The sequence below is a fragment of the Rhagoletis pomonella genome, unplaced genomic scaffold (assembly GCF_013731165.1).
Source record: "Rhagoletis pomonella isolate Grant_MI unplaced genomic scaffold, Rhpom_1.0 Rhpom_scaffold_00008, whole genome shotgun sequence".
Lineage (NCBI taxonomy): Eukaryota > Metazoa > Arthropoda > Insecta > Diptera > Tephritidae > Rhagoletis > Rhagoletis pomonella.
The window spans coordinates 20,791,560-20,814,703 of NW_023458562.1; the positions used below are offsets into that span (position 1 = coordinate 20,791,560).

The 23,144-nt window shown below is 38.9% G+C and overlaps 1 protein-coding gene across 2 annotated transcripts; it reads left to right on the plus strand.

Annotated features, from left to right (window-relative positions):
• Positions 1 to 251: 251 nt before the first annotated feature.
• On the plus strand, positions 252 to 22,365 carry LOC118744373 (protein stum). 2 transcript variants are annotated; one of them, XM_036477340.1, is made up of 11 exons: positions 252 to 760; positions 836 to 1,807; positions 1,867 to 2,454; positions 2,529 to 5,134; positions 5,200 to 5,771; positions 5,832 to 6,061; positions 20,263 to 20,931; positions 20,998 to 21,109; positions 21,176 to 21,302; positions 21,355 to 21,549; positions 21,617 to 22,365. In XM_036477340.1, the coding sequence occupies exons 2-11, from the start codon at positions 957 to 959 to the stop codon at positions 21,784 to 21,786; spliced, it is 6,120 nt and encodes a 2,039-aa protein (XP_036333233.1). In that variant the 5' UTR covers positions 252 to 760; positions 836 to 956; the 3' UTR covers positions 21,787 to 22,365. The 2 variants fall into 2 exon arrangements, with proteins under 2 accessions (XP_036333233.1, XP_036333232.1); XM_036477339.1 differs by having other exon boundaries at positions 5,200 to 6,061.
• The last annotated feature ends 779 nt before the right edge of the window (positions 22,366 to 23,144 follow it).

Here is a 23,144-nt window from a genome sequence, read left to right on the forward strand (position 1 = left end):
GATGAGCAACGTTACTAATTGACGATAGCGAAGTGAAGCCCAATGCCAACAACTCAAAGTATCTGCAGCATTTAGTTTATGCTCGTTGGCAAGTGCAAGTCGCGATTTGGTCGTATACCGCCTGGGTCAGCCACTCGTTTAAATTAACTTTCAAATAGCCGGTCGCCATTAGAATTTTATAATTCATATTATATAGAAAATATCATACGATTCTCGCCCACGATTTTTTTTTAATTTTTTTCCAGATTGTACTTTCAGCCGAAGCAATAAAGCTGGAAAACATACATACATACCTTCCAAGAGGCCTTCCACTTGTCAGCCACCAGTATGACCAATATTTAGTAGATTTGGCGAAATAAGTATTTGAACTAATAAATAACGGCTAATACCAGCAAGTTATACGATACCGCAATAAAACCCGCAGCCACTGAGTCCTCGTACACCTCTATTTACTACATAAGCAACATTGAAAGAAGGAAGAAGGATTGTGTGAGCGAAAAGGAAACTACCAAAACAACAATCAGCCGTGGTCGCGAATCTGCGGTACGACGTGTCGTTGCAAAGTGAACATCATGCAAGTTTGATTCGAACGCTTTCAACTACTCTTAACAACGTTTCCCACGCCGAACCACACATATGCCTTCGCATATTCGAACTTTTCTGCACAAATGCCAATTACTGCGAAATTATTGTGCCTTTGCGCGACTAAAAAGCAGCACAGAAAACCTCAAAGTCCGTCGAACGAAGGCTATGCATACAGGTGTTGAAACTTATATACGCATTTCTCCAGCAAAGCAAACTTTGTTACTGACTTTCTCTCTGTATGTATTTGCAGATTAACAGCGCCATCTCGACTTTGTGTTCCCGAAGACGAAAATTTATACGCTTACTTGTAAAATCAGTCCATCGGTATCTTTCCTCCCCCACATCATCTGTCATCATCATCCGATGTTAATATGAGCCAAAAACCATCATCTTCATCCTCATCCGCAACGCCCACACACCAATCACTGTATCCTCCTAGATCCGCCTCCAACTCCTCCTCGAACACACAGAGCACATCAACGCTCGCACCCGCCATCATTCCACTTGACTACAATTACCAAACAATGTCGCCATCTTCATTATCACAATTCCGCAATGACCGCATTACATCTGCTTCCAACACGAACACAACCGCTGCCTACCATATGCATCCGAATTCGCGTCTCAGTAGCGCGCATCCCTCTGGCACCGCCTCAGTCGATGTTGAGCTGGATAATCAGTACAGCAGCCTTTTCGGTGATCCTGTTCCACCGCCGCCACCGCCTGATTTTCTCACAACGCAGTTCGATCCAGTGACCCTTTTTCGTCCGTCATTGGACATTAGCTCCGGCTCCGAGGAGGATGCTTTTGGACGTCTGGCATCTTTGGAAACTGATCGAGCTACAAACACCACGCGGCTGTTTTCCAATGTGCCGTTTAGTTCGGTTTTCAGCAAACGTAATTCTGACACTCCTTCTCAGCGTAACTTTGATGTCCTGCCAACGCCGATGCCGCGCCTTCAACCGCCAGACATTCAGATATTACCGAACTCTAGTGGCGGCTCTAGCTCTGAGGCGCGCGAGTCGCCCAACTATGCATTGCTCACACCGGATGATGGTACGCGTTGTCCCGCTGTGTATGATGTAACGCAAGCCTCTGATGTAACAGAAATCGTAGAGTCATTAGAAGTGAGAGATGCAAAAGGGCTGCGAGAATATTCCGAAGCAAAGCGAAGGGTTTCCAATTTTAGTGAGGATTTCAAATGCAATGTTGGTGCACTGAGGTATGCACTGTGTGAGACTTTTGATAAAAACTCTGCTTAATATTTTTTCCTCTTTTTAGCAATACTCAAGAAACCGAACTAGGAGACCCGCCTGCTACTGCAGGTCACCCATTTCCCCGCCAATTTTCAAATGAATCTTATACGAGCAGTGAGTGGTTTCGGCCAGCAGCACAAGACTATCCGGAATTCAGTAAAATACCAAGACTGCGCCCAAGTTCAAAGAACATTATGTCTATCAAAAGAGAGGAGATGCCCATGCACCATTCTCCTGTAGCGGCGATGATTAACGATTCGAATGGCTCTAGCAGCGGCGAAGAACGGCCTGTCGATAAAACACAAACATTTGAGCAAGAAACGGTTCCACTGGATATTCTACAGCCACCAGCTAGGCCACCAGATCCGTCTCCATCACTTCTGCGGGAAATAGAAACTGATTTATTGCTTTCTCCCCAAGCGTATTTGCAGCATCAGGGCGAGAGACTCTTGGAGAGCGTGAATGAACCGAATTTTCGAACGCCACCACCGCCGGCTAAACCGCCACCTCCGGATTTCCTTTCACCCATTCCTGGAGAAAGTCAAGACTTCATCGAACGAGAAATGTCACCTGTGATATTGCGAGATTCTATAGTCACCGGAGGCGACTTTAGGTAATGAAATAATTACGTACTAGGAAAACATTTATATAAATACGCATACATATGTATATTTTATTCTCTTATAGAGTTGATCAACCTCGCCTGCATAAAAAGACTTCGTTTACAATTATCTCAGAAAAAACACCACAGTCATCCCGAAATCAGAGCCCTTCTCCGTACAGTCAGCAACAACGTTCGCCCTCAAAAATTTCAGTACTGTCTAATAGTTCATCTGTAAAACCCATCGCCAAGCCACGACAGTACTTGCAGCGAAAATCCCTTTCATCCACACAACTCAAGTTGCCACAGTTGCCTCAGCAGCGATTCCAAGGACCCGCCGACGACTCTCCTCGCCCTTCAGTGCAGTTCAACATGACCGGTCGGCATACTCCGAATATGATGACCCAGCGAGGCATATTGCAACACCGCGAGTCGTTATCGTCATCACAAGATATAACACAACTGTCGCCATCAGCGGCATTAACGTCAACGTCGAAATTACGACGACCCTCAGCACTGCCATCATTTGCCAAATCAGCAAGTGAATCAAAAATTAAAAGTTCTGAAGCCCTGCCGTTAATTACTGATCCTTACCGAACTTCTATACCACGCCTTAACCGCTCCATAACAGATCTACACCGAGAGCCTGCGGTGTTTCCCCCTGGTGCTTTGCCGCGCCCACTTAAACCTAACCCCAATCCAACACGAAAGCAAAAAGGCCTGCTACGCATACTCAATGGGGACACCTCCCATATACCTTTGCGTTCGAACTGGGCCAGCATGGATGACCTTTCCGTAGGCAGACAGTTAAAAACGCCTCTTTCGACACCATTGAGGGGTCTTCAAACTCGACGTCGATCCAGCTCTACGTCACCCGAGCGTCGTAGCTCAACACAAACGGCCTCGGATCGTCGCAGTTCAAACTTAAGCTCTATTACAACGTCCGACTTTAGTTTTCGCCGCCCATCGATGACAACACAGTTGCAACGTCGAAAATCTTTATTCCCAACTCCAAGCCCTAGAACAAAACGACGACAATCTTTGATAACACCAGCTAGTTTGACTAGTGGTCGAACATCACGCACAAAAATTGCTAAACCTTCCACGCTTTCACCAATCTTAGGTACGCCAAATAAGGACAGCAGTACGCCACAAAGTCCAGAGAAAAATGGCGTTGGTTCCCTAGCTCCTTCCGAAACCATGTCAGATGTGACTTCAAGGCGAGACTCACTTTCGAAAATACCGGTACGTGGATCCCGCCCAGGATCTAGATCTTCATCCCCATTGAAAGAGTTCACCGCCCAACTGCCTTTGTCCGATCCAAACTCACGAGGTGCATCCAGTCGTACTGCTTCCCGTGCAACGGCAAGAACCGACATTTCACAATCAGCTTCGCGTGCCAATTCTAGACCGGCATCACGGTCTACCTCTCGTGCATCTACGCGTCAAATATCGCGTACAGCTTCCCGAAGCAGTACAAGACCGAACTCGCGAATGGAAATGGCGAAAGAAATTGCGAACTCGCGCTCTAACTCCAGAATGAGTATGCGTTCGATCACCTCAGTAGCCGGAAATGTTTCACCGATTCCCGGAAAACGAAGCGTGGAACCGTCTCCCACACCTTCACATTATCGGAAATCGATTTCTGTTAGCCCTGTATTCAACAGGAGAGCGCGAGCTCGCCGGCAGTCACTCAGTCCACCCAACAAAAAGCGTTCGGGAAGTAGGGGGAGAGAAAAGAAAGTGCGGGACCGATCTGAGTCACGGCAAAGTTCCCGATCTCGTATACCTCTGAGAGCTGGTAGCGTAACGAAATCCACACGATCGTCATCAAAAACAAGAGTCAGCAAACGATCTACTAGTTCTAGTTCGCCAGCAAAAGCAAAACTTGCGAAGGGTGTGAGTCGGATTTCACCCACGCGCACTCCAACAAATCAACGTACGAAATCAACAAGTGCCAAAAAAGCACCAACCTCGGTGCATAAACCCGAGTCGAGTGTCAAACGCACACCATCGTCAGTGAACAAACAGACGGCATCTGTGAAAAAGCAGCCGAGTAACTTACCAAAACCCGTTGGTATTAACCTCAGGCGGGAGACTTCTAATCTGCGAAAGAGCGATACTACGCCCAGTCGTGCAGCTAAAGTTGGTCGACGGGAAACCACAGTGACAGCGCCGAAAACAAGCAAGGCGGGAGCCTCAGCAGCGGCGGTGGCGCTAGCAGCGGGTGGACTCAAACGCCAAACCATCTCCAAAACTCTGGGAAAGGCAACTGCTAAAGGAGTAGCAGCCGCAACTAAAAGAAAAGAAGGTGAAAATAAAATGGGCGCAGCGATAGCCAAGGGAACCCAAAGTGCCAATAAACCCGGCGAAGTGACTCGGGCGGGAGAAGAAAAGTCTGCAGATGGTAGAGAAATCAGTGGTAGTCCTATCGAAATGGAAGCTGCGAAAGCAGCGACAACCGGTGTCGTGGTCGCCACAACCACCAAAAGACCTGCGAACGCTAGCTCGGGTAGCACCGGAAGCAGTGGCTCTACTTCTGGTATGAAGCGGAATCCGTCTAATGTGTCTCTTGTGCGTATGGCCTCTAGGATGAGCTTGCTCAGTATGAAGCGTTCCGATAGCAATCTCAGTAAGAAGGCGAATATTCCTTCGGTTGCTGAAGAAGCAGCTAAACCGACGAAAACGAATGGTTAGTAGAAAATGTATCTTTAAATAAATTTAACAAAATCTTTCACTCTTTAAATAAATTCTTAGGAAAACCTGCAACATTGCAGAAGACCAACAGCAGAGCACAGCTGAAAACACCAGAAAATGTGGCTGCTATACCAGCTGCCATATTAGAGAAGTCACAGAAGACGCTGGAGAATATACAAAAGACTGTATCCGAGGCAACAGACGAAATTCAGAAAAAAATTCACGAAAATCTCACCGACTTGAAAAGTCTAGAAAGCGATATGGGTCGATTGTCGGATAGCGCTGCTTCGCCCACATCAAGCGTAGCTACAGTTGTGGAAAATAAAGCGGGAATAAAGGCTGGTGCTGCTGGTGGGGGAGGCGCTGTTGAATCAATCTCTCGATCGGGTACCACCGAGGAATCAACAGCGGCTGGGAATGCTGAAAACGGACAAAGCTCAGTTATGCCAGTTGCGTCAACACAGAGATCACCACTACCACCAACACAGCCCATCGAGGCCGACGTTTCTGTGTTGACTACAGCTGCGCAAGCCACGCAGCATGCCACAGTTGCTGCAGCGGCGGCTGCAGCTGCCACAACCGGTGCAATGGCGATGCCAAATGCTGGCGTGGTAGATGCCACCGTCGAACGGGTTAGTGAACGTGCTATATCAGTTATGCCAGATGTTGACTGTGACGATGCAAATTTCCAGAATTACGCGTACGAAGTCGACGGTGCAGCTGACAAGACAGCCGATGGAGCAGTGAGTGCAACGCTGAATGGCGAAACTCATGCGAAGGTCACTGGCGGCGGTGGAAACGGTCAGAAGGGGATTGGAGGTGGAGGAGGTGTCGAAAGCGCTGCGCATGGAAATGGTAATGGCGGCGACGATAACAAACGGCGTTCACCAGATGGACAAGGCGGTTCGGCAGCAGGCAGCGGGTAAGTGAAAAGTTTTGCACTTGCTTTGCTAATTTAGAGCTGTATTAGTGGTGTTCTCCGAACCCACCGATCAACCTCTCAGTGAAGTAATGTTCTTTTATAAAAATGTATCAAAATTAATTGGCTGTCAACACAGCTCTGCACTGCAAATTATCACCCCGCAGTGAAACCCCAAACTAGTCAGGAAAAATAATAGTTTACAACTAGAATTTCCTGACTGAAGCCGAATTGGTTCGAAAATGGCCAGACTTGTTCCGAGTTCAAAACGATTTATTCATCCCCTGTTTTATTTGACTTCGACAGTTTAATACAGTAAATTAAACAAAATATTATAACTCTTATTTGGGTATATTGTAAACCGTTAAAGCGACTACGTATTCAATTACAACAGATCTGTCAAATAATGATTAATATTCATAATGATTATTAACTAAAGCATGTTTTTTTGGATAACCGTTTAATGATTAAATACCGATATTGGCACCTTTTTAATGTTAAATAAATAATTACATAAAAAAAATTGTTAATTAATTTATTAATTTTAATTACATCATTAGTTTGTTATTTTTGATCATTTTCAATTATTTTTGACTTTTTTAACTACAACATTAATATAATTATTTGATTAATTTCAATTATCAATCAACAAGGCAAACTACTGACAAAAGTTATGAATGTTTAATAACGGCATGAATTATTTATTTTTTTTCTTCTTATCTAAATCTCAAATTTTAAACATTAATTTAATAAAATTACTTTAATAAAATTTTAAAAAGAAAGGACTGAAATGTGCAAAGCTAACGCATTTAATTTATTTGAATGAAAACTTTTGTTTTTATTTTAGTTCACTCAAGAATGAGCCAAAGTATTCGTTTTATTTTTAACTAAAAGGTTTTCTTTTGCATATTCAATACTATTAAAAAAGATGAAAAATATAGTATTTATTGTACCTGAAAGCTTTTACTTTTAATAACGTTTAACGAAAAATGCATTTAAATTTATGTTCGAAAGTTTGAAATATTTATGTATTTATTTTTCCTTTTAATTAATATTCAAAAAATTTAACACTAGTTGGCAAATCTAAGGCTGCTAAATAAAAATGTGTAAGTTTTTTATTGTATAAGATTCATGAATTCATTTTAATTTTTCACTCCCAAAGTAGTGGTTTCGGTCCATAATTGGACAGTTGATTGCATGGAAAAAAGATAGTTGGTTGATTAGTTGGGCATGCGGTTCATACTAGTTGTGAGGTAGTGTACAACTGGTACATTTGACTACAGGGTGTGAATGCACTTTATTATATACATATGTACGTATGTATGTAAGTATGTATTTTTGTATATGAGTGGCCGTATATCACGCATTGGGTTATTGTACTTTTAATAGTACTCTGCTAAAAGCACTGAGATGTGGCGAGAATAGCGTGACGCTTGAATCATGTTGCCGCAACGCATATTGCAGTCGATGCAATGTTGCATAGTGCATAGTATATCAAATGTAATAAATTGAAAATTCGCATGCTTTTCTAATTAAAATGCTACATTGGCAATTTTCTTTTTTAGCATATTGAATATCATAAATAGTACATATGTTCATATGTGCATAGATGTGTTCACACATATCTATGTACATTCCATATATGTATATGAATTTGAAAGAAATAATGGAGAGTTAAAAGATGTTCAATTCGCAATTAGCTTCTGACACGCACATCCTTTCTGGGTAATGAGAAACGCGTTGAGGTAGGGTATACACCGGGGGTATGCACCGGCTATACTAAATGTATACAAAACTTGACAGAGCTATGTTCGCGGAAAATCTGATGCCCCCAACGGTATACACCCAGCCAGCAGAGACTAACTGTGTATAACACCGGCATAAAAAAAATAGTGGTGTGTGCTTTTAACCAGACCCACCAACCAACATGTATTTCGACCCGCTGAATCCGAATACGGGTCTGTTTGACGCGTACACCCTCAAAATTTGGAGTAAATTGCGAAATTTTTGCATGCTTTCAGTTTTTCGCTATTTACTGGAAATTTTGAGGGTTTGCAAGTCAAACGGACATCAGATTCGGACTCATATGGCATCGAAGTATCGCCCAACTGCCAGCAGCCAAGACTCACTTTTCACATTTTTCTGAATTTTTGTGCGCCACTTTCAACCATCGGCTGAACTTACTATAGTCAGAAATTTCTTCCAGATCAACAATTTTTGGACACATTTTTTAAAAAACATTTAATACAGATTTTTTAGAAAAAAATGTGAAAAATTGCGCCTGAAGTCTTTCTTTCAGCCCAAAAAATTTATATAAAAATTTGTTGTAGAAACACATTTGTGTCTTCAAAAGATAGCTTCAGGCATGCTCTATAAACCCACAATTTTTTATAAAAATTGCACGAGAACTTTATGAGATATTCGCGCTTGAAGCTTTTAAGGCAAGAATACACCGGTCATGCGACTTTTTGCAATCGAAGTATCGCCCAACTGCCAGCAGCCAAGACTCACTTTTCACATTTTTCTGAATTTTTGTGCGCCACTTTCAACCATCGGCTGAACTTACCATAGTCAGAAATTTCTTCCAGATCAACAATTTTTGGGCACATTTTGTAAAAAACATTTAATATAGATTTTTTAGAAAAAAATGTGAAAAATTGCGCCTGAAGTCTTTCTTTCAGCCCAAAAAATTTATATAAAAATTTGCTGTAGGAACACATTTAGGTCTTCGAAAGATAGCTTTGTACTTTTGTATTAAAATTGTGCTAACAATTTAAATATAAGAAATGAGCGCTTGATATTTTTGAGACAAAAAAATACGTCGGTCCTATGACCTCCTTTTTCCGGAATTTACTCGAAATTTTAAGGGTATACAAATGGACCTAAGATTCGGAATTAGCGGGTCGAAATACATGACCGAAGGTGGATCTGATTAAAAACACACATCAATTTTTTTGTCTATTTAGTTTTTCAATTTATGTATATATGTTAATATTTAAAACAATTGATTTGAAATGTCAATGAATATAATCGGAAAAATTAATAATAACCGCTAATTTTTTGAATCTAAACCCCCAATTTCTCGTTTACTTTAGTGACGTGAGTCATCCAAACTCAAAACCTTCATATCGCAGATAACAAATTGTTTCGACTATATTTTGATATACTACATAGGTATTTTCTTTTTATAAAAAAGTTTTAGCCTAATCTAAACTAAGAAGTCATAAAATTGTACGATTTTTGTAAAATAATGCCTTGTTGCCATCGCTAAATAAGTAGATAAGTTCAATATAAATATAGCTATAACCGGAATATGATATATTGCTCTTAAGACTTTATATCAGTTGCTTGGTACAACTCGAATCCTATTACGAGCGTATCAAACAAGAAACAAACACACCGTACTACAAGTAAATACCATCGTCTCCACCTCAACACCAGTAATAGTTATGAACATACGAAAAACCTTAAAGCGTTTATCCATGACCATCAGTGTCATCCATGGCACCTTCATTCATAAGAGCCAAGTGAAAGGTCAAAACTTACACATCAAACACGAATGGTGTTCTATTATGACGGGCAATTTGCAGGAATTTCAAATCATTTACAATTTTCATAAATAATTCATTAGACAGCAGCGTTGGCAGAAGGAGTATTGCGCTAACCACAACTCATCGTTCTGTGTATATGTATGTATGTATGAATGAGTGTAAATACGGTGGCGAAAATGTAAATAGGGAAGAGATATTTTAGCAAGTTTTGACTAATTTTCTTTGTTTAAAATTTTTTATTATTTTTTATGAAAGTATTGCTTACCGAAAAAATTATGTAAGTCAAGATTTCAAACTTTGTAGAACTGTGGAATGTTTATCCAAATTTGAAACTTTGTAATCAGATTTTTTGGTATTTTTTTGAGTATGCTTAATTTTAGTATAATAATATGCAAACTTGAAGTAGCTAAATAGTACCCATGTGCATTTTTTGTTCACACATTTTCTGCCATAAAAAGTATGTATGAACATCCGCCAATTTTTTTGTATGGAGAAAAAGAGCAATACCTTCGACGAAAAAAAAAAAATTTGCTAAAAATCACTGGTACGTCTTAGCTACTTTAAACTTGCACTTTATTATTCTAAATTTTAATGCATGCTCAGAATATTTCTAAGAAATGTAATAAAAAAGCTCAAAATTTTTATGACATTATGACGTACATGGTTTTTGTTAGAGAGCGGGGTACACTTTCATGTCTCTGCCTTATTTATATTTACGGCACTGTATGAACATATGTATGCATGTAGATACTTAAGAATTTATGCAGATATTCATATGACCGCTATATGTATCGTTGAGCGTTATCCATTCTGTTTGCTTCGTGAGTAAGCTCCTTTTACTCATTTTCACCTTTTTTTATTGACGTTGGGAACTTTGAAATTTCCTTCCACCTCATCACCTCAATATTTATGCGCATATCGCTTGAGGAGGGGGCTAAGCTGATTTTATTGCTGACAACTGTGCCTCAAATTGTTGTTACGTTGCAACGAGCCTATGACAGCAGCAGCAAGAAGAAGTATTTGGACATACAAAACAGAATTTGAATATTCACCATAGCTAAGGAGGTGCAATGAAACTTTGAGTATTCACTATCTCCTTAGCTATGGTGAATACTCAAAGTTTGTGTTGTCAGTCTTTCACTGGTGTACTCGTAAGAATGTGAAATATTTATTCAAGAACTGTACAGAGGAATAATCAATTTACTATTTCTAGCCTAGACCGTTCCAAATACAGTATATTCCGTTTAGCTGAATTTACTTACACTGCAAATGATGATTTCGCACTTAAGCTAAATGCGCATCAAAGCGGAAAAACTGTAATTGGTTTTATTTTAGATTTTAAAATTTGTTCCAATACTGTTATTCATGAATTTTTTTTTAAGTACTTAAAGTGAATAAGGCCTCTTTAACACTAGTCACTATAGAGGCATTACAACTTTTGCTGGGTCTTCATCTCGCCAATGCAGATCTCAGACATGACACAGGTTCACAAAAAGGGGGATATGTTGTAGTGCTGGTAAGCGAAATATTTTTCCTTCAAATCGAAAAAAAACTTACTCAAAACCAGGGCTGTTAAACGGAAAAGGGTTGCTAAGCGGAAATGCAGCTAAAATTGAAAATTTCGTACAAAATCCATTTCAAGAAGCAGCATTTTGGCAAAATTGTGCACCTAAGCTCACAGTCGTTTAGCTTCAGCAGTTTACAAAATTTGAAAGAAGCTTTGCAACTGAGCTATTTAAAGCGCAATAGATACCACTGCCAAATCTATGTTATCAAACTTATGGTTCTGGCTCTGCACTAAACGAGCACGCGGGATCTTCCGAGGGCCCAAAATAGCCTATAAAGCGTTCCTCACGCTAGAAAAATGGGTAATGGAGAGGGAATACGTTCCAATTTTGGATCGTAAATATCTTTTTCTTCGTGCCGTATACAGTGCGGACTTTTTTTTTGAGTAGGTAAAAGCCCGCAACATTTTCTTCCAACACTTGAATCAGCTTATTTCTCAATTCTGGGCACGAAATGTTTTTTTTTTGGCGCTTTTCACGCTCTGGGCACTTTTGAGGTATTTTGTCATTTACTCTCTAATTACCGAAACTAGCCCGGGTAGCGCACGGAACAGAGCTACTTAGTGGCTTACGATTTCCGAGGAAGATGTAGGGCATTTAAATATGTATAAGCATATGTTTATGTACGTCTCTAGAGTGCTTTCGTTTTTTAAATTGAGTCCACTCGTCTGACAAAAATATCCTTCTCAGATCCTTGGTGTTGCAAGTGGACATAACATAGACGCTAACTAAAGCTACAAGCTGAAATTTTCTATACTCATTCTAAGTCCACCATTTTGACTAACTAATTACTTACTATAATTACGCGGCATTAATATTGCAACAACGTTTAGCGAGCCATTTTTCGCTCATAAAATGCAATTTCTTAAACAAACAAGGAACATCGCATGCACAAACAATTCATATTCATTTAAGAATATGCCATGCAGTAAATCCAACTATGCGAAATAGCAAAAAACTGCCTCTTAGGGGTCGATATAAATACTAGGCACAGCCAATGCAATTTTTTCCAAATGCAGATGTGTATACGATTACATATCGTGCAGTTTAAACTACATATTTAGTTATAATTATTCATTTTTAATCAGGAAATTCACTTCTACACTCTCCTCAACTACATCTCTTTACACCCATAGACTAGTAGTACGCATCTAGTCCGAAAGTGTGCTACATCGGCTACCTCTTAGGGTGACTGTGCTTATTTCGCCAGCCAGCCATGCCGTTATAACTAACGCAGCTACAACTAGCTTTTAGGCTCATGTATACCTACATACATATGTATGTTTTCATTCATTTCTTTTCACAGTAGCTCAAATTATTCTTACCCTCAAATGCACTTCCACCGCCCTTACTTAATATTTGTTTTGCCTTATACGAGTATGTATATATTTACATATGTATGTGTTCGCTCTTTCTTTAACTGTAATACTACAGCAAATTTGCATATATTTTATGATTGTACAATGGCCGCCACATAATCAGGGATATGAGGTTCACCGTCAGCAAAAAAAAAAGTTCGAAAAATCAACGAGATTTTTCAGCTACGTCAAACTTCCACAATATTATGTAAATATACTAAAATTGAATGGGCCATACAATTGCATACCAGATTTTTTTCCAGATATTCTCATCAAAAAGTTTCAAATTTCGATGAGCATTTGTGGAAATTTGGCGAATTTTTACAAATATTGTGTAAGATGTGAAACTTTGAGTTATGCTGTTTTCGTTGCTACAAAAAAAAGTTACCTTTTCATTGTCCCTTGCTTCTTTCGGGACAATTGTGTGTTCGTTTCTTAAAATGTAAGGCAAAAAAGGCACATTCTCTGAACTTTGAAGCTTTGTCGTGGGAGATGGTTGCTTAAAACGACAATACTATTATGAATTGCGTGAGTTAAACAAGGACAAGAAGGCAAAAAGGGCATGTTTTTTTGGGGTGGGTGTAAAACATTTCGCACCGTGGAAGGGCGATATTAGATGGTATAAATTATATTTTTGTAAAAAAAATAAATAAAGAATAAATAAATAGTTTAATCGTGTTAAGAAGTCGTGTCCCTAATTATGTGATCACCACTGTACACCTGTACATACATATGTACATTTGTGCAGCTTTGACGGTTGGCGTGGCCACTCATAATGCGTCAATATATGCGCATACATATATACAGCCAAGACAAGCTATTTGCCAATATTCTTGAAGCCCTGAGGCACCAACGGCCAAGACACGCCATAATGCTGCTTCACCATTTCCAAAATGCAAAATTTCCAACTGTAGCTTAATCGACGGGCTTCACTACCATCGCGTCCACTTATAAGCTCTTTAATAATACCAGTACTATGTTTACTCCCTTTCCATCGAGCGCGTGTCTAGGTAGAGTAGCAGGTACCTCGCAAAGGATATCCGTTCCGCGGCATGCCAATTCGTCCTTCGTGTTTATTCAACTTCAAACAATGGCTATGTAAGTAACAAATACAACAACAATGCTACTCACTTCTAAAGCATTTTGTTTGTAAATGGCTACGTTGTAGTTGAATAAATATATTATATGCATATGTATGTATGTTTGCTGCCAAGTTGTAAAGCGGAATTGATGGAGCGACAAGCAATGCAGGAACGGCAGGCAAGTCGGGTGTGTGGGATGGAATGGAAAGCATGCGAATTAAGTTGGCATGAATTGGAAATTTTCTCGTGGGGCTCTTCTGGCCATGTCGACCGCAGTAACAAATCAGTTTTGGCTGGACAATCACGGCGGACGCGGCGGCACACCACACTACTCTATCGGCCACAAGCGAACAAACAGCACCTCTACTCAAGCAGGAAGCGGTCAGGCGACCAAGTGACCAATCGATCTACACACATATGTATACAGTTGGCGGTCCTTAAGTAGAGTGGCGCGGCTGTCTTGGCTGTCAGTACAACATCGCGTTGCACCAATTGCATTTCGGAATTCAACTCATCATTGCATTCTTGGCAGCGAAAGCGCGCAGCAAGTTCGGTTGAAATTTTTCAGAAATTCCAAAACCTAAAAATTTAATTAGTTTTCTGCAGCCGATTGTGGCCGACGTCATGCACTACTCACGCAACTAGCCAATCGAAATTTAAACAATTGCGATAATCGCGTTCAAAAGTCGTTGGTTTTTTTTTGAGATTTTCGTGTTGAACGAATTGGTGATTTTCTAGGAAAATTCCTGCACAGCTTGTGGGAATTTGAAGTGACCAGATTCGTGACAGAAGCGGACGAGTAGCCAAAAAAAAAAAAAAAACAAATAACGTAATTCTCTAATTCGCGCAATGATTCAGAAGAAAGGAAAACGAAAAAATTCGGTGATATACCACATTGACTTGCCGCAGGACTTTGCCGATGTCGAAAAATACTTTTTCAGGTATTTGTTTAAAACTTTCTTTTAAGCATTTTCATGGTCTAATCGCCTTGTTGAGGGAATTCATCACAAACAATTTTGTTGAACAACTGAATATGGGTTTTGAGGACTAATCAAATTTTGATAGAAATTAAAAATCACTTTTAGCTTTCTTATGTTGGGTTTCCACTAGGCATTAAATGGCAAAAATTGTAATGATAAAGTTGGGCATTGAAATCGTGTCATTACGTTAAAGAAATAATCTTTATGTTCATTTCCACATAGCATTTTTTAAATGACACCAAGTTTTTGTAATTTCAATGCCTAGTGGAAATTCGGTATTACTTTTTGGCAAAAAAAACTGCCTGATTTAGTTATAAGATGTGCAACGCTTAGAGCCGAATTTTGCCCCTCGTGGGCGAGACAACTTTTCGTTGAATAATTAGATTTCAGGCCGTACTTGCAGCATACCACCTGGAGTAAAATATTTTTTTTTTGCTGTACTTTTGAATTGGGATCTCCTTATATTCAACACCTAAACAGAAAAAGTGATTCAGCTTCGAGATACATGATAGGGCGGTTGATTATTTTTTGGTAGCAAACTCTGGCTTACGAATTCGCGAAAATCATTCAAGCAAGTTGATTGGAATATTGTTTTTAATTTAATTCAAAAAGAAGCAGTTTCACTTAAACTATTTAGGTGAAATGTTTTCTACTTATTTTAATTTAGTATTAAAAATGACCGAAGGACAAAACTCTTTCTTCACTTAAATTGCTGGTGACCTCGGCAGTTGGGAAATATTTTACAAAATTTAAAAACGTGCAATAAATAAAAAAAAAACGAAAATCTAGATGTTGGTCATTTACGTTCTATGGGAAATGAAATGAAAAAAATCCACCACTACTTGGGGCCCACTTTCTTTGAAGAAATAAAAAAGTTGTTAACTCTCGGAAGAGCTAGAGAACTTAGCTCAGAAGCCGATGACAATGCAGTATGAAAGATGAAATCATCCGCTAGGTGGCGCAGAGGCCCAGATATTTGGAAACCCCGTATTTGATGTCCGATTTGATTCATACTTATAAAGCTTGTTTCAAAGGTATTTTTTTTACTATTATCTTATTTATTTTACTATTTCAAAATCAACTGTTTCTTAACAGAATCTAAATTTGTTGTGAAATGATAAAAAGCGGTTTCTTTTCATTACTTTTTCGTTGCTGGGGTATATATGTATGTATGTACATATGGTCACATCCCCTGTCATGACAATGTATCCATTTGTGGTATTGCTAAAAAATATTTACAAAGTTTTGAGCTTGGGAACGCATAGAATTAAAGAACTATTTTCATTCAAATACTGGACACAAGAAACTTAAGACACACTCACTCTTGGCCAGGTTGTATGTACCTTTTAGGGTTTTCCAATTAATCTGTACATGTGAAAGAAAATTGGATCGTTAAGCTGCCTTTGCACGGGTCGATTTCTGTCGAATGGCAAATCGACTAGCCAAAACATTTACATTTTACGGTTGAAATGCCATTTACCCGGGTCGATTTTGGTTGAACGAAAGTATTTACTTTTTCAGTAAACAAGTCGTATGTAAATTTTTATGCTCACACACACACACACACTTGTCACACTTAACGTGTCTCATACAATTAAATGGCCGTTCACCAGCCATGACTGACTTTTCATCAAATGCCTGCAATGCTACAGTCCAACAACAACAATAACAACTCAACACCGCTCGTTAAATGTCGCATCGAAAGCCCAATGAGTGAATAGTGTGCGTGTGTGTGTGTGTTTGTTTAAACATGTGCCTGCCTGTGTGTGTTTGTTTAAACATGTGCCTGCCAAAGTCGCATTTCGGCGTGCCACTATTGGCCTTGTTAATATTTTCTCAAAACCTCCACGCCAGCAACTTTTCGCTGGTTCGCATGTCGCTGTGCGACTTGGTAGTGCCTGCTAAAGCATAATTTTCGGCTTACTTTGGTGGTGTTTTGAATTTTTGGACGCAACTAAATTGCGTTTGGTTGTTGGCCTAGGCGGTGGTCATATACATCTTCGGCGGTCGCCAGCAAAGAAAGCAAGAAATAAGTAGTGCAAAACTTTAACTAAACCGAATAGTTGCCTTGAAACGTTTAACCGCGCATTTGGCCTTCAACCGCAAACAAAAAGTGGGTGCTGTTGATCTGTATCAGTGGGGATTTGTGAAAGGTAATTTGTGAAGCGTAACAAGCAAGTGATTTCGAATTACAAATAGCGGTCAAAGCGTCTAAAAACTATGTAAGTTTGATATTTTATGAGCAAACAGGCTAATTCATATCCAATCGATGGGCTTTTGGTGACTAGTACTCATTTGCCGTAAGCACCGAAAAAATCTGCCTTTTGATACAATTGAGACTCACATGATCCGTTATACGATGTTGTGTCCTGAAGTTTATAAGCCTGGAAAATAGAATATTCCGCAACTCCCCATGTAAAGCGCACGAAATGCTTTAAATTTATTAGACTCAATCAATGTTTCTAATCACAACATAATTTTTTAGCTTTTTTAGCAAATGCTTAGTCCCATAGGCAAAATGAAAATAAAATAATGTGCTTAGAATATTTAAGTAATATATATACATTTTTGTAGAGTTAACATAGTACCTTAAATAGATATGTAAGTTAAATTTATAATTTCCTTTTTTCGTTAACAGAGCAGGGCGCTAAAGTCAGAAAACGTTTAAGGTAAAAATGTTGGACGGAAAAACGACTTTTAATGTATTACAAAAAAAATCTCAAAAAATCATTTTTTAGTGTATTACTATGAAACTGAACAGTTTTGTTTACTACTATACATTTAAAAAACATAAATAATATTTGGTAAATATTTTTCATGGAGAATTTTTTTATGCCATCGATAACTTTTGAGATTTTTTTATTGGAATTCCCAAAATTGCTAAAGTTTGGAAGAGTGAAATAAAAAAAATTTAAAATACCTAATTTTTTATTTGAGATTTCAGTACATTTTGAAGTACTTTACTAGAATCTGTGAAGAAGTTTTAAGGGAATGTAAAAAGTATACGCATTTTATGAGCCACATTTCAAAAAAAGTTATAAAGGGATAAGTTTATGGTATTGCCAAAATTTAAAACAAATTGAGGTATTACAATTTTTTGTAATACATACATAATTTTTATTAAATAGCGACAAAGAAATTAGAAGTAATAACAGTTCTTTTGGCGCAAACTCGAAAATTTTACAAAGTTTAACAAAATTAAAAACATACATATATAAAAATAATTGGCGACTTTTTTTTCTCATTCGCATACTTCGTTAAGTGATCTAACATATAGTAAGAAAAAAAAAATGAAAACTCTTTTTGCCGGCAATTGGAATTTTGTATTTTTTTTTTTTAAACATCTGAAGTTTTTAGTTTTACAAAGACATAAAATATGATTTTGTATTCTTTTTTTTCTTAACGCAACATCATTGATAAATTTATTTATAAGTTATTAGTTTTCAGTGCATTCTTATCGCAAATGTAGCAAAAATTTTATTTTTTGAAAAAAAGGATATATGGGAGGTAGTCTGCAGCCTTGCACCGCACGAAACCAAATTTGCCGCAGAGCTTTGGGATAAAATTTTACAGACAGTTACCAATATTCGCTTTATTCTGTTTATAATTGTAGCTAAAATTAAACTTTTAAAATTAAGGATGTATGGGAAGTAGTCATGTCCTTGCAACAAAAGAGATGAAGTTGTTAAATTACCATTTGTTTACATATTTTTTAGTTGTGTAAAACTAAAAAAAAAATTATCGCATTCCGGTAAGTATTTCCAAAAAGAAAAGACAAATTCCGAAATTCAAAAAAGTTTCCAAAAAATTTACGGTGTTTCTTGAACAGCTCGGTACACAAATGTCAAAACTCCTAATGAGTGAGTGCGAAAGTAAGAGAGTTGGAATTTTCTTTCCCTCTTCCTGCTTGAGCGTAGAATAGCTGAAATTTGACATTTGTCTATCGAAATCTAAAGCAAAAAACTCAGCAAGTTTTTGTTTTTGTACTACCGCTACCAGCTTATATGAATTCGCCTTGATTTCAGGCGAGCAAAACTTCATTTGAGCGAAAAATCACCTGAAAATTCTAACGTTGGTAAATTTATGGCCGTGTTCTCAAGTAGGGTTTGAAATTTATCTACCACTAAATGCAAATTTTGTTCTGAAAAAAAAAAAATGTGTTTGAAGGGGACATAAAATTTAAAAACTAATTGAGAAAACGGCACTTACTACTCTATTGGAATTTTTTCAAAAGCCAAGAAAAATGTCGATCATAAGGTCTGATTGACAACTGAGGTAGGCTCTTTTTTAAAGTACTGTTATGCCAAAAGATATAAACAAGCGATTCAAAATTCATAAAAAAAAATTCAATTTGACATTATAGGATGGTTTTTCTGAGAGCAATGTCAAATTCAATCACACTTTGTTGAATACATTTTGATCGCTCATACGCTAAGACGTACCCAAGAAAACATTTGCCCAATTAAAGTGCCTTGCCCGTTCACTCCCAAAAAGCGTTAGGTGGGTGGGTACCAAGAAGCATATTAAAGTGACTAACAAAATACTGAAACCATTTGCGGTTCTCTTTCAGGCAATTCCCACACGGAATTAAATAAAAAAAAAAGTTTTTTTTTCGTCGGAATGTAGAGTTGTTTACTTTATTTGAATATTAAAAACTGATTTTCTTAAGAATGCACTAAAGAACGATGGACATTCTTTAATTTGAAGGACAACAGCAAAAAAATAAAAATTAAATAAAAAAACCCACACCTACACAATCCGTTGGGTTTCTGCCAACTTCTTCACAAATACGAACACATTTATGCATACATACTTACATATGCACATAGTATACACACATATGTGTATGGCCATCTGCAAAATACATTTTCTGTAAGGTCACTCAAATGGACATTGTAATTAAAATGAAGGAAATGTCAGCACATGCGGCGATGCAGCGGAAGCGGATATACTCGTAAATACATTACAAGAATTTTATGAGTAGCCAATATTCGTATGGCCCTAACATTGACTCACCAAGCGCGGATGCATGGATGTACTATATGTATGTACATACATGTTTATATGTCTGTACATATGTATATTTGTATTTGGATGACCCTAATTTACATATGCATATTGACGAGGTTGCAAAGTGCTGTCTGCAATCAATAAAAGCCGCACTTACCATCCAAGAGCTGCCAATGCCTCAATGCCGCCACGAACCGCACCTCAGCTACGTCCCGACCCTGCTGGCAAGCACGGTCTCGAGTGAAATGTATATCTCATGGTCCGATTGGCAGTAGCGGAAGTCGTCCATTACCCACACCTGTCGCGATAATCATTTATGAACCAGTCACGTCACGTTGTGGTGTTGTCGTTGTGGCGCCTTCGTTTTTTGCACCAATGCGGTGCGCCTTGGGTTTTTTGGATTTGTATTGCTTAAAGTTTCCGAGTTGCTTTTGATTTGCATGTATTCACCGAACAATATTTTAAAGTAACTATCCTTCGGCAGTAAATGTGTAATGGTATTTATTTAGTAAAATGTCGATTTATGCGAATTCCGAAACAATTTTTCAATATGAATCTTCTTAGGCGCTTGTACTAAATTTTAATTTATATTGCTTTAACCAATGTACATACATCATACATATATAATTTAATCATCATTTTCCCGCCTTTTTCTCAGCAACGGCAGCCGTGAGCTCCTCAAGCAGCCGGAAGACGATTCGGTGCCACCCACTGGCTGTTGCCGCTGCTGCTCCAAATTCTGTCTGCCATGCCGCCGTTTGCGTTGCTCGCGCTGTTGTCGCCGCAAACCGGGCAAGACCGGCGATGAGAGCGAGGAGCCTGTACTCTCGGCAACCAGCAGCGCCTCTACCACCAACCTCGAAGTCATCGATGAAGCGCGCCACAGCGCAGACGACAAAACCAAGTCGAGTTGCTGGCAAAAATTGAACTGTTGTAAGCGTTGTCGCAAGCAGCCCAAAATAGGCACCGACAGCACTGATGAGCAAGCGAAAATGACGGCCATTGGTAAGACAGAGACTGCGGCAGCGGCAGCTGCTGCCGCCACCACAACACCATCCAAAGAGGGTAAATGCGGGCTTTGCATGAGCAAATTGTTCTGCTGTCGGCGCGTCAACAAAGTGGATCCCACAACGGGCGACGAGACAGAGTTGAAGAAGTGCTGTTTCTGTATTCCTTGTCGGCGTAAGAAGGGCGGCCGCGGCGCTTCAATCGGTTCCACAGTTTCGCGAGGTAGCTCCGTGGCCTGGCAAGATCCGGAAACTGGTATAGCAGCCACTGATGCATCGGTGGTGGAGGGCGCCAGCTCGCCAGAAATGCTGCCGCCACAGTAAGTCTATTGCGCGTACTCGGTAAGAATGTAGCGGAGATAACTAATTGTCGTCTGCACTTTCAGGGGTTGTTGCAAACGCTTTTGGAACAAACTACTGTGCTGTCGACGCAATAAAATGCCGAAACCAAGCGAAAGTCGACGGGCGAGCATGAAAGCGCCGCCGCCACCGAGTGAGGTAAGAACACTTGAAATTGAAAATGAAACGCGTTTTATAATTACCAATTACCTCAAAACACCATAGGATACACGGCGAAAATTGCACGTCGACCTGGTTGAGTACAACTCGAAAATGAAGGGCGCTATTCCGGTGTTGCCGCTTTCCTTGGCCTGGTTTTGCGTTATCTGCAACACCATTTTTCCTGGATTGGGTAATTGAGCAAACAAAGTACTCTTTCTCTCTAATAACTTCTCCTCCAACAGGCACTTTGTTCTCTGGCATTTTTTGCCTGTGCGTCGGCATTCCACGCTTCTCGCAATATGACAGCGCTAAGGCGCGCTTCGGTTCCTTCATTATCAACATCATTGTGGCTGTGGCGCAATTGTTTTGCGTGCTCTTCTGCTTTGTGGGCTGGGGCTGGTCCATCTGGTGGGGCACCATTATGCTAAAGTGTGCTAGTGAGTACCGCTTAAGCAGCGCGCAGCTGCGAAATTGTTTTTCTAATTTTTTACTCCATTTGCACAGGAAAATTAAGCAAAATCAAAAAGGTTGAGCGTTTAGAAATGGAAGAGGAGCGTCGTCAAGCAGAGGCGGCAGCAGCAGCAGCAGCAACTGCGGCAAGAGTGGCTGCCAACGCTGGCGTCGGTACCGCGGCGGCGCCGCCGGCGTCGGCGACAACAGAGAGCGCGACATAAAAACGCAGGCGGATGAACAAACAAAGGGCGTAATGGAAATCTTGTTTTAAGAGGATAAAAAATACATAAATTACGTTACTAAGTATCCGAGACGAACAGAGGTTTAAGTAAACTTAAAGTCACTGTATATTACTTCCAAATCGGCATTAAATATAGTCGCGAAAAAAGCTTCCTATCACACTTCCGAGAACGAATAGATCAGAAAACCTGAAGGGCAATGTAAACTTTTGAGATTGAGTTGTAAACTGAGCTATTGAGAGCTAATAAGGATAACAGCGTAAAAGAAAGTGAAAACATGGTGCCTTAATTCTATAACTAGATCTTCTGCTCCCAAATGTAGGAGTGTTGAAAATTCAAATGTTTGTATATAAGTAGTATGTGACTAATATCTTAACGAACGATTACAAGCAAGCAAAATCGCTGTTTTCCAAAAATTAAATAAGACAAATACATACATATGTACATATCGTCACCTGAATTGCAGAAAGCCGTAACAAACAGCATCGTAGAAATGCCAAGTCATAACTAATAAAAAATCAAAAATTCACTTTTTGATTTATATGATGGATTTCATCATTTTATGAAGAAAAAAAATTAAAATATTCACGTCTTTTTCCATTTCATTTACAATGTTGTTACGTCTTTTTGCATTTCCGGTGACGATATAAAAACGAAATACATATGTATGTATGCAGAACAAATTAGAAAATGTATATCTTCCATAGAAAGCGCGGGAAGATATTATTTAAAATATTTTTAGAATACTATAGAAAATTATATAGACCGGCGCTTCCGCGTTAAAATTAGATAAATATGAAATAAGATATGGTGCACTTAAAGAAATCCAACTGGGCTTCGTAACGGATGTGTTTTGTTACTTAATTAACATACATTTATAAAAAATAGTTTATATAAGTAAGTTAAAGTATTTTAAGTGATAGTAAAATAAACGCTTATACATGCAAACATGCATACATTTAAATAGTGACAATTTTTAAACATTTTATTTCTCAAAATGAGCAAATTAAAATTAATCGAGTACATGCTTGAAGATTGTACATATGTATAGCAAAATGTTGATTCTATCTTCCGATGTAAATAAATGTAATTTTTTTATAATTTCTTTAGATAAAATACGAAGAAAATAAAGTGAAATATGTATATGCAAATACTTATATGGGGGTACTTGGGATAAACTTCGATTTATTATGGCAGTGCTAGGTGAGCTTCATACAGACGAAGCTCACAAATTACAACCACTTTGTAATTGTGGTGGTTCCCATGTTCGAATTATTGTTTTGATTTCTGAAGATTTTTCTCAGACCAAAACAAATATAATTTAGAGACTAGCCCTAGTA